At 38.7% G+C, this 12786-nt stretch overlaps 1 protein-coding gene across 2 annotated transcripts in view; it reads left to right on the top strand.

Annotated features, from left to right (window-relative positions):
* The window catches only part of LOC124156058 (protein CBFA2T1), a 379763-nt gene that overhangs the window by 331935 nt on the left and 35042 nt on the right, over window positions 1–12786 (top strand). For both annotated transcript variants that reach the window (XM_046530366.1, XM_046530365.1), the window contains exon 5: window positions 9301–9497. In XM_046530366.1, the coding sequence (XP_046386322.1) occupies window positions 9301–9497 (197 nt within the window). The remainder of the gene's footprint in view (window positions 1–9300; window positions 9498–12786) is intronic.

Below are 12786 nucleotides of genomic sequence, written 5' to 3'. Positions count from 1 at the left end.
TTTTCTTCCATTATTTTCTTCACGTAATAGCTTTGTCTTACATTATGGCCGATGTAGTGGCCCCATCTCTGGCGTATGGTCCTCCATAGTTCCGTGTCTTCTGCTCTTCTTTATGGTACAAAATCTCTTTCACCATCCTATTAGTCCTTTTATTTTCTTCGCTGACAATATGTGATATGTAATGGGAAACGACGGAAAAAATTGCATATTTCAAAATTATTATCATATTTCCTGCTATTCCACACTGATGAATTAAGAATTTAACAGTCATCAGCGCTAGGGCTTTTTTCCTTTTTTTCAGTTTCAGAGCACTGTGCGTCATTCTGTGTTCATACGCAGGTTTATTCGAAATTAAAAGTTCGGATTCCCCAACGAATGAAACCTGACCTTTGTTTGATTTCTTTTTGGCATTTCTTTTTTTCATCATCATCATTGGTCAACAATCCTAGGATTGGTTTGACGCAGCTCTCCACTCTATTCTCCTATCAGCTAATCTTTTCACACCTACGTATTTCTTCTCTTTCACATCTCTCTTTACTTATATATTTCCATATATTTTGTTCGAGGTCTCCCTTTTCCATTCTTGCCTTCCACTTGCCCCTCGACGATTGTCTTCATCAGGCCATCATGTCTCAAGATGTGGCCTATAAGGTTGTTCCGTCTTCTTGTTAAGGTTTTAATAAGACTTCTCTTCTCTCCTACTCCTCTTAGGACTTCCTCGTTACTAACTCGGTCGATCCATTTGATTTTCATCATTCTTCTGTAGCACCACATTTCGAAGGCCTCTATCCTTGCTTTCTCCGCTGCGGTACCAGAAGTAGGTTCTTATAAATTGTTTCTTTACTTCCATATTTAAGTTTCCCGCTGTAAGCAGGTCTCTCTTTTGGTGGAATGCTCTCTTCGCCTGGGCTATTCTGCTGATTTGAATTTAAAATTTTACGGAGTATATTATAAGTTGAAATCCGAGTAACATAATCACCATTAATGAGAATCCATTTCCACTTCTGCTAAGGAGTAATCCGTTTGAGTAATGCTTATGAACGAGTTTGTATAATAAATTTTTTCTGTTATTTCCTTGCTAAATGCATTCCATAAAATTGTTCGTTTATTACATCTTACTCGTAAAATATAGAATATAACCTTAATTAGAGCTTGCTTAATTGAATTAGCTACCTGTGAAGCATTAGTTATTATTTAAGTTTTTTCTAGCACATTTATTAACACAGATTGTCGAAAAAGGAATTTTACCCACTTATTATTATAAATACAAAGTGATCCTTACGAATCACGCCCCATCTGAAATATCCACCACGAGCGGTTGTGCCGCCAACGTTGCCTACCTGTCGCCGTCACGAGGGTTAAGACCATTATACATTATGATTACCAAGCGTATATTATATATTCTTGAATATTTACTACCTATAGGTTATTCCGTCCTATTATATTCCCTCTGTTATACATATTCAGTTACTCCAAATCATCACTCCCCCCCCCCCCCCATTCTACAATCAACCTCTAACTCCGACCAGGCGCTACAGAAAATTTCTCACATCCTTTTCCTGTTCCGACTTTCCCTCTTCTCGTTACGTCTAACCCCAACCACTTTTGCAAATGTCTTCAAAAACTTCTTCTTTACGGGGGGCCCTCGACTCCGCACCCCCTAAAAACATATTATTTCCCTCTCTTGCCGCAGCGTCGTTCGAAGGCTCTCTCACCCTCACGTCTGCTCTAACAGGCGTCGTCGCCTGACCTCTCCGCTGCCTCCACTCCGATTCTCAAATCTAGAGGCAACCGGCGCAACCGTCGACGGAAGCGTTCTCTTCTCGCACATTTCCAACCCCCACCTCACCTGCTGGCCCCTTTTCGTGATTCGAATGCAAATCGTCGCTAATTAAACAAAGTGTTTTCTCGAAGGTGAAAAGGAAAGGTTATGTTCTTTCACGTCCCTAACTGGGGGTAGGTGTGCGGAGGAGAAATGAAGGGTGAGAAAAGATGGTGTTCGTTGGAGAAGGAGCTTTTCGAGGAAGGGTTTGGTGCCTATATATATACCATTTGGAATGTTACTAGTCCAAGAGAATAAATATTAAGAAATTATTGTAGTTTAAAAAGATCGTTCAGAGGATAAATTTAAGTTTACTTTTTTAGAATTAGTACTGCCTTTTTTGAAAGATGTTTTATAAGACTTATTTTGAATCTTCTTCTAGGGCTTTGGGAAGCTACAAATTACAGAATCAATCCATTTTTCTTTTTGTGTCAGAAGTAGCGATTTTAATATCCTTCAAATATTGAAAAAACTAATAAAGGTGCAGAGCACATTAAGTTTTCGAAGTTTATTCTTTATTAAGGATCTTATTCCAGCCATTTTATTACTAACGTCAATTCCGCGTACGTGACTTTTTTTCAGCTGAAGTAGTTCATTAATTAGCTACTTAAATCACCTTATTATATCTCTTACCTATGTTACCACTTTTATATACCGGTAGTATTATCGAATTTGATTAACAATCGTGTCACCTATACTTTCTTAGATTTTCTCCCTTTTGCTGTGGAAATTGAATTACATTTTATATCTAATATAAACAATTCAAGAACTTTGACGTTTGATTTTAAATCCTTGATATTTTTCACCTAATAATGAATAAAATTTGCGTTGTAAACTAAGATTAAAATCATAAAATTTATTTTTAGCCGAAATTAAAAAAAGGCTAAATTATCCGGCTCCTTTTTGTGGAAGTAAATTAGCGTGGAAAGATGTTTTTACATAATCATTCAAAAATTTTACACTCGAGGCAAATACAGTTGAACGCATTGGAAATGAATGATGTCGAAAGGTATCGTGCGTAAGTATGACGTCAGAGAGGCAATTTAGAGCAGCATTCATTCTGTCCACATTCAGATCCCTTAACCCTTTAGCTGCGGGAGCGTCAAAATTTTTCTGCCACTGTGTGCGGGACATAAACGGAGAAGATATTTTTCCGTCGACCCCGGGCGTGTGTCTAGCAGGTAGTGGACCCTCATAATCCGGGACTACCCACCCTACCCCCTGACGACAGACCATGAATACAATTGAGCCCTTTCAAAGAATAACAATTGGAATTGAAATATTTGATCGTTACTTTTTCTAAATTGAATGTAAATGAATTTTTTTCCTCAAATTTGGCCAGCATGACATTTTTATGAGCGATTTGATATCAAACAGTAATAAAATCCATTGATTTTTAACCATATTTCTCAATATTTCAACCATACTTCAGCCGATTTGAACTTTGGGGAGCATTTGGAACGTATGTTTGGATGCGGTAGGTAAAGGTAATGGATAATAAAGGTTATAATAGGTATTCTCATGAAGGTGGTCCGATATTACACGAGATGAGGAGCTGTCGAACTGGAAAATCTGAGGAGTAAAATCATCAGTCCTGGACCAAGAAGATGATGCGGATTCAATGTCTTCAGCCAAATTGAATGGACCACCATCGCCGGAATCATTTGCATCATCCTCATCCGTCTCAGTATCCCTGGTAGACACAGACACATCGGAAAAATTTCCATCCTCACTCTCACAATCAGAGTCGAATAAAATATTGAGAACTTCATCCTGGAGAGAAACCTTTCTCCTTTTTGGCCGAGATGGCAAATTTTCACTATCCATAGTGACAATAAATGAAGAGATTCACAATATGTAGTCACTCGAGTAGGTACTTGATTAGGAGCAAACGTACACCACCGAAACTCTGGAAAAACTGAGCAAAGATCAATAGAGCATGTGGAAAAGACAGGATATTCGAAGGGAAACCCATTCGGTGGGAAATCCAGAACGAGATTATAATACTCAAAGGAAAGAAATGTCCTTGGTAATTACGCAGGTACGACTGACCCACCACCGAAAGTATAAGAAAGAATAACCAATGCTTTCAAATAAGTTTCCCCGGCTAATGGACAATGACAAGATTAAAAAATTCCTAGGAAATGTAAGGATTCATTGGAATTGTTTTCTTCGTGAATGTGCCGCGGAGAGCTGGGAGCTCTCTCCCTCGGTGAAGGGATAATCTGGGTAGCGCTCCCCGTGGTGAGGGTGCCCAGTCCTCGAAAGACGCCTCTGTGCTCTCTGCCACTAGGTTGGGCCGAGTTCAAGCAACCGCGGAAAGGATGGCAATAAAATCCTTAGGAAAGTCTGCCAGTGGTAAGAAAATCTGGTCAAACGTAGAAAAACGTTTTTCCCGCACTCACCATGCAGAACGTTTAAAAACGTTCCAGCAGCCTAAGAGTTAAATGTTTGAAATATTGAAAGTATTCCTTAGGCTCGATTCAAAATCGCGGATTATTTTCTTTGGAAAATAAAGGATATTAAATTCGATAGATTTTTCTCGTTGATTCCTACATTAAAACCTATGCTTTTTCGAATGAGGGCCAAGGGGGGCCCTTTGAAGGATACAACACACCAGGGCCGGGACCCGATAATTCAATGGATACGCCCGGAAGAAAAGAGGGAGTCGCCGCCACGATTACCTATGCTACAGTGGAATCGGACACCAAGAACGGGCCCGCATAGGGTACAGGTACACTCTTGAGGACCGGAAACCAAGTCAGAGACTTTTATGCCCTTGCCATCTCGGAGTGGAAGGGCAGAGGAAGGAAAAAAGGATAGGAGGTATCGCCGCGATGAGAGCCGGACGACACCTCCAAGGAAGGAATAGGTGTGGAAGGAAAGGATAGGGAATGCCCGCGCCGCTATGGGAATGTCGGGGTCCACTACTAGCAAAACCTGGCATCAGCCATTAATGTGCCAACGATTTTGGAGGCTTTTCCTATTAAAAAGAAAAACCCAACGATCAAATCGTTAGATTACCTATGCTACAATATAATCGTGGATATACTTACAGCTACTGTATTTCACAGTACCAGCCGTCAAAATCAAATGAATTTACAAAATGCATCTATTCGCCATCAACATTGTGCGTATGTTCACCTAGTTTGAAGTCCATTATGTCCTAAAATTAACATTTTCGTTAAAGTTACTGTATTGTGCGAAGTTAAGTGGTAATTTTGGGAACATTTTTCTATTAGCTCATATTATTTTTATGTTTCTTTTTGGTTCGTTGACAATTTCGTCGGAAAGAAGCACTTTATTCGCCTTCATAGCCATGAGGAAGCGGTAATTTGTTTCCCGAAAGCTTGGGCAATTCTCGCTAAGTAATCGTCGTTGATAATAGGATACCGCGCGAAAATTAATTTGGCGTCTTTGATCTTTCTCATAAAAATCGCTCGCGCTTATGAACGGTTCTTTTTCCTCTTTCTTCCCGTATCCAAGAGAGAAATCCGCGGGGTGTGCGTTAACGGTGTGAAAATTAGTTTCGCGAGCGTTTCAAACGCTCGAATCCTTTTGAAAATTTATATTTGATCAAGCCAGAGGAAAATAAGGGGGCCGATCTAATTTCCTCGCGAGTGGCGGAATTACCGTGGCTCAGGAACTCAAAAATTAACCCCATCCGTCCCGCTTCCTGCCCACCTAAAAAACCTCTTTCTGTTGCCAACCTTGTTTGCTCCTGTCCCTCACTAGAGGTCATGTTTTAGAGTACCCATTACCCCGGCTCGACCGGATATTTTTTCGTTTTGATTTCCTTACACAAAGCTAGAATTTACTTCTTTCTGCTATAATTTTGGAATTTTTAAAACCTCAAAGTTAAATTCTATGCACAAAAAATGCACACAAATAGGCAAAAAAACACAAAAAATAATTATAATATCGTAATTTTATCGGAAAATTTTTAGTAATCCGATTTCATAGGCATCGTATTTTATTGAAGGTCCTAGAAGCTAAAATTTACTTCTTTTAGCTTATAATTTTGGAATTTTTAACACCTCAAAGTTAAATTCTATGCACAAAAAATGCACACAAATAGGCAAAAAAACACAAAAAAAATAATTATAATATCGTAATTTTATCGGAAAAATTTTTAGTAATCCGATTTCAAAGGCATCGTGTTTTATTGAAGGTCCTAGAAGCTAGAATTTATTTCTTTTACCTATATCGGAATTTTTAACACCTCGAAGTTATACTCTATGCACAAAAAATGCACACAAATAAGCAAAAAAACACCCGGTTTAGCGAAAAGGATGAGTCATTTTAATGGTCAATTCAACTCGCAATATGAGCCGAGTCGCCATGTAATGAACATGTATCCAACCTTTAGCCAATGGTCCTATACTCTTAAATAACTAATGTCGTAGTACTGGAAGTATCGATAATTTTTATCCACATATTTTTTTTACATTTTTAATGTTCACGTCTCTATTCTGATCCCGTCTCTTTTTACGGGAACGAAATCCTTCCTAGTTCATTGCTGTCCTTTGATCCGCATATTAATTATATTTTTTCAGTCTTTGCTTCCACTATAAAAACATTACTTACTTCTTTTTCCGAAGCTCACTGTCATTTTCGTCGAGAGCGTTTGTCGTGTTCCTATTAAGAGCTAAATTGGAATGTAACACCTTTGGATCCCATCCCGTTTGATTACTGCTCAGCCTCCTCAAATCATGCTCTAGGGAGGTGAAAATTGTTTTCCTCCAATGGCTTTGCGTTGCTGGGGTCCCTCCTTTCATGCAGTTCTCTGTCCTCCTGTGGCCATAATGGGAAATCATTCCCGAGCCTTTTGTTCCTGATTAATTTCCTCGACTGCTTATATCGTAAACGCCATCAAGTTGTTTGGTCGACGAGACAAAGGACCTTCAATAAAACTTGGCGCCTTTGAAATCGGGTTCTTTCAAAAGTTGACGATATATTTACAAGCAGTTGAGGAATATGGTTACCTTAAGAGATAGACGTGTAACCTTCGCTGTGATTCTGCTACTCTGATTTTTATCTTTTATCTTTATTATTCCACAACTTCTTGGAGATTAATTAATTAAATTTTAATGGGACGTGTTTTTATAGTTTTCTCCACGTGTCGTTCATTATAATTTTAATTTTTGCATTTGAAGCCAGAATTAAATTCTGTAAACTTATGTGTATTTCGGAAATTAGGCGTTTATTTTCTATATAAATTAGTTAAAACTATTATTTTTTATCCAGTGCGTATTTCCTTACTCCGATTCTAACAGGATTACATGGCCAAGCTATATACCGCTTAATGTAATATAATGTAACGAAAAACCTCGTGCAGATTACCATGCGAGCCTGACAAAAGAGGAATTTCTTTGTGACAAAATGAAATGCCCGCCTGACAAATTAAACTTTAGATCAACATTATCAGCCTAATAGAATATGGCATTCGACATCGAAAAGCGGCATTATACCAAAATTCCTTGAAGATTAAGATTTATGCGGAACTAACTCGTGCAACAATGTTTTTATTTTTATTGCATTTGTTAATCTGAATGATGTGTCACTTCTATGGCTTAAATTTTTGTTTTATTTCAAATTTCCTCTGGCTCGTGCTATTAACGCCGTGATTTCATAAATTTATGAGCAAATGCTCCAACTTTCGTAATCAGTCAATCAGCCATCTGTCATGCGTCCTTTAATTAACGGGAAATAGCTCCCCTCCGCCAGGTCTGTTGAATGTAAATTGTATTTAAATTTAATTGAGGAAAATCTACTTTCAGGTCGACATGTAAAATTTTCCACTAGTAATGGAGAATGAGAATGACTGATAACTTTTTGTGGAATTAAAGGCAGCCAGTGTTGATACGGTAATTCTATCCTCCACCCTTTAGAAATAGAAGGCATTGTTTCGTCACTTCTCTCCGGTGTCAACTACGTATGTTGCAGGAAACTTATTGAAAAGGGGGATCACGCTTGGCCCTTGTTTCCATAAGTTCTTAAGAGGAAGATCATTTTTTACTTTAATGTGACGCAGTCGATTATTAATAAACGTATTTATCCCAAAGATACACAGTCAAACAATGAATTTTTCGGTAAACAGCCGAAATTTGAAAATACCTTAGCGTTTCCCATCTAATACGGAAGGCAATGAATTATTTCTAGGGTACTTGTTTAGCTATGCATCCGATGCAATGCTAAATGGAATTACGTCCCTTTAGAGGCATGAAACAAATTCTACTTCAGGGTTATAACAAATAAATTTTTTATTCTTATTTAAAATAATTACTCATCAGAGAGAGTTAACTATCATCTCAATTGGGTCACATTGGCTCCAGTAAATGTCTAAAACAAATCTTGACGGCTGGAATATATTTACTCCTATGTAAGCCAATCATTCAGATTCGATGGCCAATCGAATCAAAACATATCCTTTTTGAGCCTATTCGTGACTGTTTGTTCCATTCAGATAGCTCTAATTTGGTACGCGCAAATGCATATAAACTGGAAAGCTTTGAAAACAGGTTCATGGAATTTGCTTCAAGTAATTGAGCGTGGACAAATGAAGAATTAGTTTTTTCCCTCGAGGATGCGGGAAAGAGCGCAGTTTTTCAATTACTGCTCCCATTTCGAGGATTCTGGGGCACTGGGCAAACTCCTCGTGGATCTTTGCTGAGGGTGTTGCGAGGGTGTCAGGAAAGTTCACCCTTTGTGAGGAAAAAGACACGAGTGACTCGTGAGACAGGGCAAGGAGCAATTATCGGGGGGAGATCCTTTTTTTTGCTTGTATATCTTTGATCTTTTCTTTTCGATAGAAGTGCAGCTCTGTGCTAATAGAACAAAACTATGGAGTTTTCGATATCCTGAAACTCCTGTAGTAATTGGTGTCACATATATTTTAATTTTTCACCATAGTTGGATTTAGACCATTGTTGGATTTCGCTTTCGACTGCAAGAGTTTTCATTTAATTATTGCAGCGATTATTAATGACTAAGGAGAATGAATGGATCGAGCCTTTCGAAGCTTGTCCCTGTAAAAGTTATTTCTTTACAACTCCTGATAAATATCAGGAAATAATATCCCAATAGTCTGTTGATTTTTCTCTATAATTAAGGCAACGATATGGGTTGTAAATTTTTTGGATGTCAATTTGCTGACGCTTATCAATCTGTTGGTACTGCCTTAAACTGTATTTTGTATATTCTGTTGCCAATTAATGCTTTTAATCAGATTTTATTCCTTTTTTATCCAGAATGCTTCTCCTAAAACATAATCAACTGAAGCGTATAGAAAAAATAGAATTTTTTATTTTGGGCATGACATAAACTTTTTAATGAATCCGTTATGCTAATATTTTGTAATATTTCTGCTTTGCTGGAATCTAAAAATAATTGTTAAATGTTTCATAGTTGAAAAGTAGAAATTGTGTGACTTCGATAGTATTTAATCCCGATTTTCTCCCGCTTTTTTTATCGCGCAGACGCCGCAGCAGTACTTGCGTCACCACGAGCAGGTGGTGCTTGACCCGGCGGCCTTCTCGCCCGGAGAGCCCTCGGAGATCTTCCACCAGGGCGGAGCGTCTTCCGAGGACGGCATCTCGGCGGCGCCCGGCGTCACCACTTCCACCTCGGGGGCCACGAGCGGAGGCAGCGGAAAGCGGAGGCCCTCATCCGAGAGGTAAACGAAATTCCCCCACGGCTTCTCATGAGGATCGGCCATAATGTGGCGAACAACATGGTAATGGCTTGATGACCCACAGAATCAAACCCTTACAGCATTTACGGAGTTACTGGAGTTTTCCCATTCATCCATTGATATTTTTACCGGAGTAAGCACTCGTAGATCATGAAACAGAAAGGTAAATTAATTAAATCAATCTCACTGTCCATATTCCTTTGCCTGCCATGTCATGAATGCTACGTTAGCATTAATCCTCTTTTTAAGCTGGAATGGCATTGTCCACTTTTTAGTACAGCGTTAGATATTCATTATGAATAAGGGATTGCTGCCGTTTTGGGAGGTTTTCTTATTCATCGGTTTTATGTTGTACATTACCCACACCTACAGTGTATTTTTAAACTAAAATTCCTTAATAAATTTATTTGTGATTTTCTTCCCATGATGCGCACCTTGAATGCTGTCATTTGTAGCCCCAAACGAGTTCGTGATATTTAAAGTACTGGCACAATTTCTAAAAATGAATGAAAAATTATATTTCGTCTCCTTTATTTTTTCTATTAATTTTACCTCATTTCATTTTACGTTAAAAATTTTTGGTGTGAAACGGCAGTAAAATTTACCTGAAGAGGATGTATCAGTCTCGTTTGACTTTGAATTTTTTTGGAAGTGATTACTATTTTCAAATAAACACTCTCATTCTGAAATTTTTATGGCTTACCAAATAGTCACAAGCTAATATTTCCTTAATACAAGTATTATTTAAGATGCATTTCTTTGTATTTTTCAAGACTAAGGCAAGTATCAGCAAAGTTCTGATTTCATTTGCTCTAAAATTCTCAATAGAGTGTTATCATTAAAGAATGAAGCTGTTTCAGTAATTCAAAGGAAGGTATTAGGTATAAGGTGGCAGAGATTTTTCAGAGGCCTCCCGATCCCTGCTTGAGTGTTCCGTCCGTCGGAAGTGTGGTTCTCTTGCCACCTTTCGTTAGGAGTAGTCTAATGTCGACGCCGGGTTTCTCTCTAGTCGAACGATCAAGGGTGCGCATATTGAAATTTATTAATTGTGTAAAAAAAACCTGTTTGAGGGGACAAATTCGAAAAAAAAGACAACATAAACTGAAAGTCATTCTGTGTTCATCAAATCCATGTTCAATACCGCACCCTTCTTTTGTAATAACCCAGTGTATTAACTTTAGTTTTAATCGAGCAATTCTTAGCGAAAGAATTCAAAATTCGACTGGTCGAAGGGTAGTGATGCGTCCCCTTAAGTTGGTAGAACTTGATGTTGTCACCTTCTCGTTTGAATTTTTCCCGTGAGTGACGTATCCTCTTTCGCCCGCCGGCGGAACTTGGATAAACAGAAGAAAGTGGATCGTGCGCGTGGAAAAAATTAATGGCTCAGGGCGAGGGGCGTTTTGGCGCTTAGGCTTCCCGCGGGAAGGACTGCCGCCGCTCGATAAATCCCATCCGCGAGCCGCAGAGATGATTGAGTGAAAGGCTTCGTTCGGGTTCATACACACGCTCGGAGGGAGGGGGCGCTGTGGGAAACAGACCACATTCCCGGCAGTCCCTCTTCCCCAAGGGTCACTTCTATCTATTGGGATCGCTCTCAGCCGCCTCACCGACAGAGTACACTAACCCAAGCTGAAATTGCTCGATTTCCCGATTAATCGAAATCCAAATCGATGTTTTTGGCAATAGAGGAGATTTTGTTATTTTCTCAAGTCGACGGCAGGTAGATGATTACGTTTATCGTGTTGTCTTGATCGAAAGCACAATACCTCAGACAAAATACTCGAATGCCCGATTCACAAAAATTAATTATTTTTTTTATGGAAGATATTCCAATGGCTTCCGGGTGGGTAGCAATTTATATTTTTCTAGTTTCGAAAACAAAATACCTACTCCTCGCTTTTTACTTTTAATCGGATTGAAAATCAATGTTTTTATTTCTCTTTTTGTATTGCACATGAGCATAAAAATTGATCAATTTCCCGTTTAATCGAGACCAAATTCGATGTTTTTGGCGATCGAAGAGAGTCTGCTAGTTTTCTACATCGATGGCTGATGACGATGAATGTATTTTCAATTTTATTGTTCAAATGTCTTTTAAAACAATCAAGGATAACAATCGCTCACGTTTGTTTTGATTGTACTCAACTCAAAATTTGTGGATACATGTAAATCGCGCCTCGACTCCAACTCATTGAGCTCTTTTTGGGAAATTTTTAAATGGCGGGTGTGAGCAATTAAGGTTTTGAATTATCAAAGTAATCGTAACTTAAGAATCATTAAACATGATCGACTGTTGCAAACCATCACAATTTGATCGACATCGAAAATAGAGGTAACCGAAATCGCTATTCATTAAAATAATTCGGTAGATGGAACGGAAGATAAGTTGGAACGAAAAAAATTATCTCGCTCAGAACCGCCGAAAGATGGAAGGATTATGCATCACTGTAATCAAGGAACAACCTCGCGAGACCAATGCGATGGAGAGAAGCGGAGGGGTAGGTGGTGACCTGTTCGGAAGGAGTCCGTGACGTATACAACTCATCTGCGTCAGGGTAAATGGATGTCGTGAATTATCTCAGAAATCGTCTCCAGAAGGAGGCTAAGGATCGGACAAGGTAAAAATATGCGCGGCCATTTTTTTCCAATTCCATCTCAATGAAAAATTCCGTTGAATTAGTGGTTACGCCACTTATATGAAAACTATGGGATGTTGGTCGCTATGCACCGCTCTCGGGAGCAGTTGAAACCGGGCTGATGGCCGTACAAATAGACAACATGTATTTTCACAAGGCTCATGACACAAGACTCACATACATTTTAAATGGGAAAATGGCCAAAATTCGGCTGAAAGAATAGTGCAATTTGAGGTAAAAATTTGGGTCCAAATAATTTTTCTTCCTATCATCCATGTCCAAACTAGGAAAAAAATTCAACGTCGACCAATTGCTCACTATTTAGCGACACACTGAACGTTCTTCTCAAAATTATCTCCGTGGAATGTTTAATAATATATCGGAAACCACTGAGATGATACCTCGCATAAAGGACTATTCTTTATATAATCCAATACCACATACAACTGCCTGCCAGAAATCTTTTATTGCTGCGCCACCTACACATCACGTATGTTTTTAAATTTAAAATCCTTGTTCCTTTGTTATCTCGTTATTACTTCTGTTTGATTTTTCACATACCTCATGAGCTTTCTGATTGGCCGATCATTATAAATTGTGTTTTGCTCCAAGGGTGACGTCCAGAGCATAAATAA

This window comes from Ischnura elegans, chromosome 3, assembly GCF_921293095.1.
Source record: "Ischnura elegans chromosome 3, ioIscEleg1.1, whole genome shotgun sequence".
Taxonomy (NCBI): Eukaryota; Metazoa; Arthropoda; class Insecta; order Odonata; family Coenagrionidae; genus Ischnura; species Ischnura elegans.
Note: the sequence above shows the minus strand (reverse complement) of the source record. Positions and strands in the feature narration are given on the sequence as shown.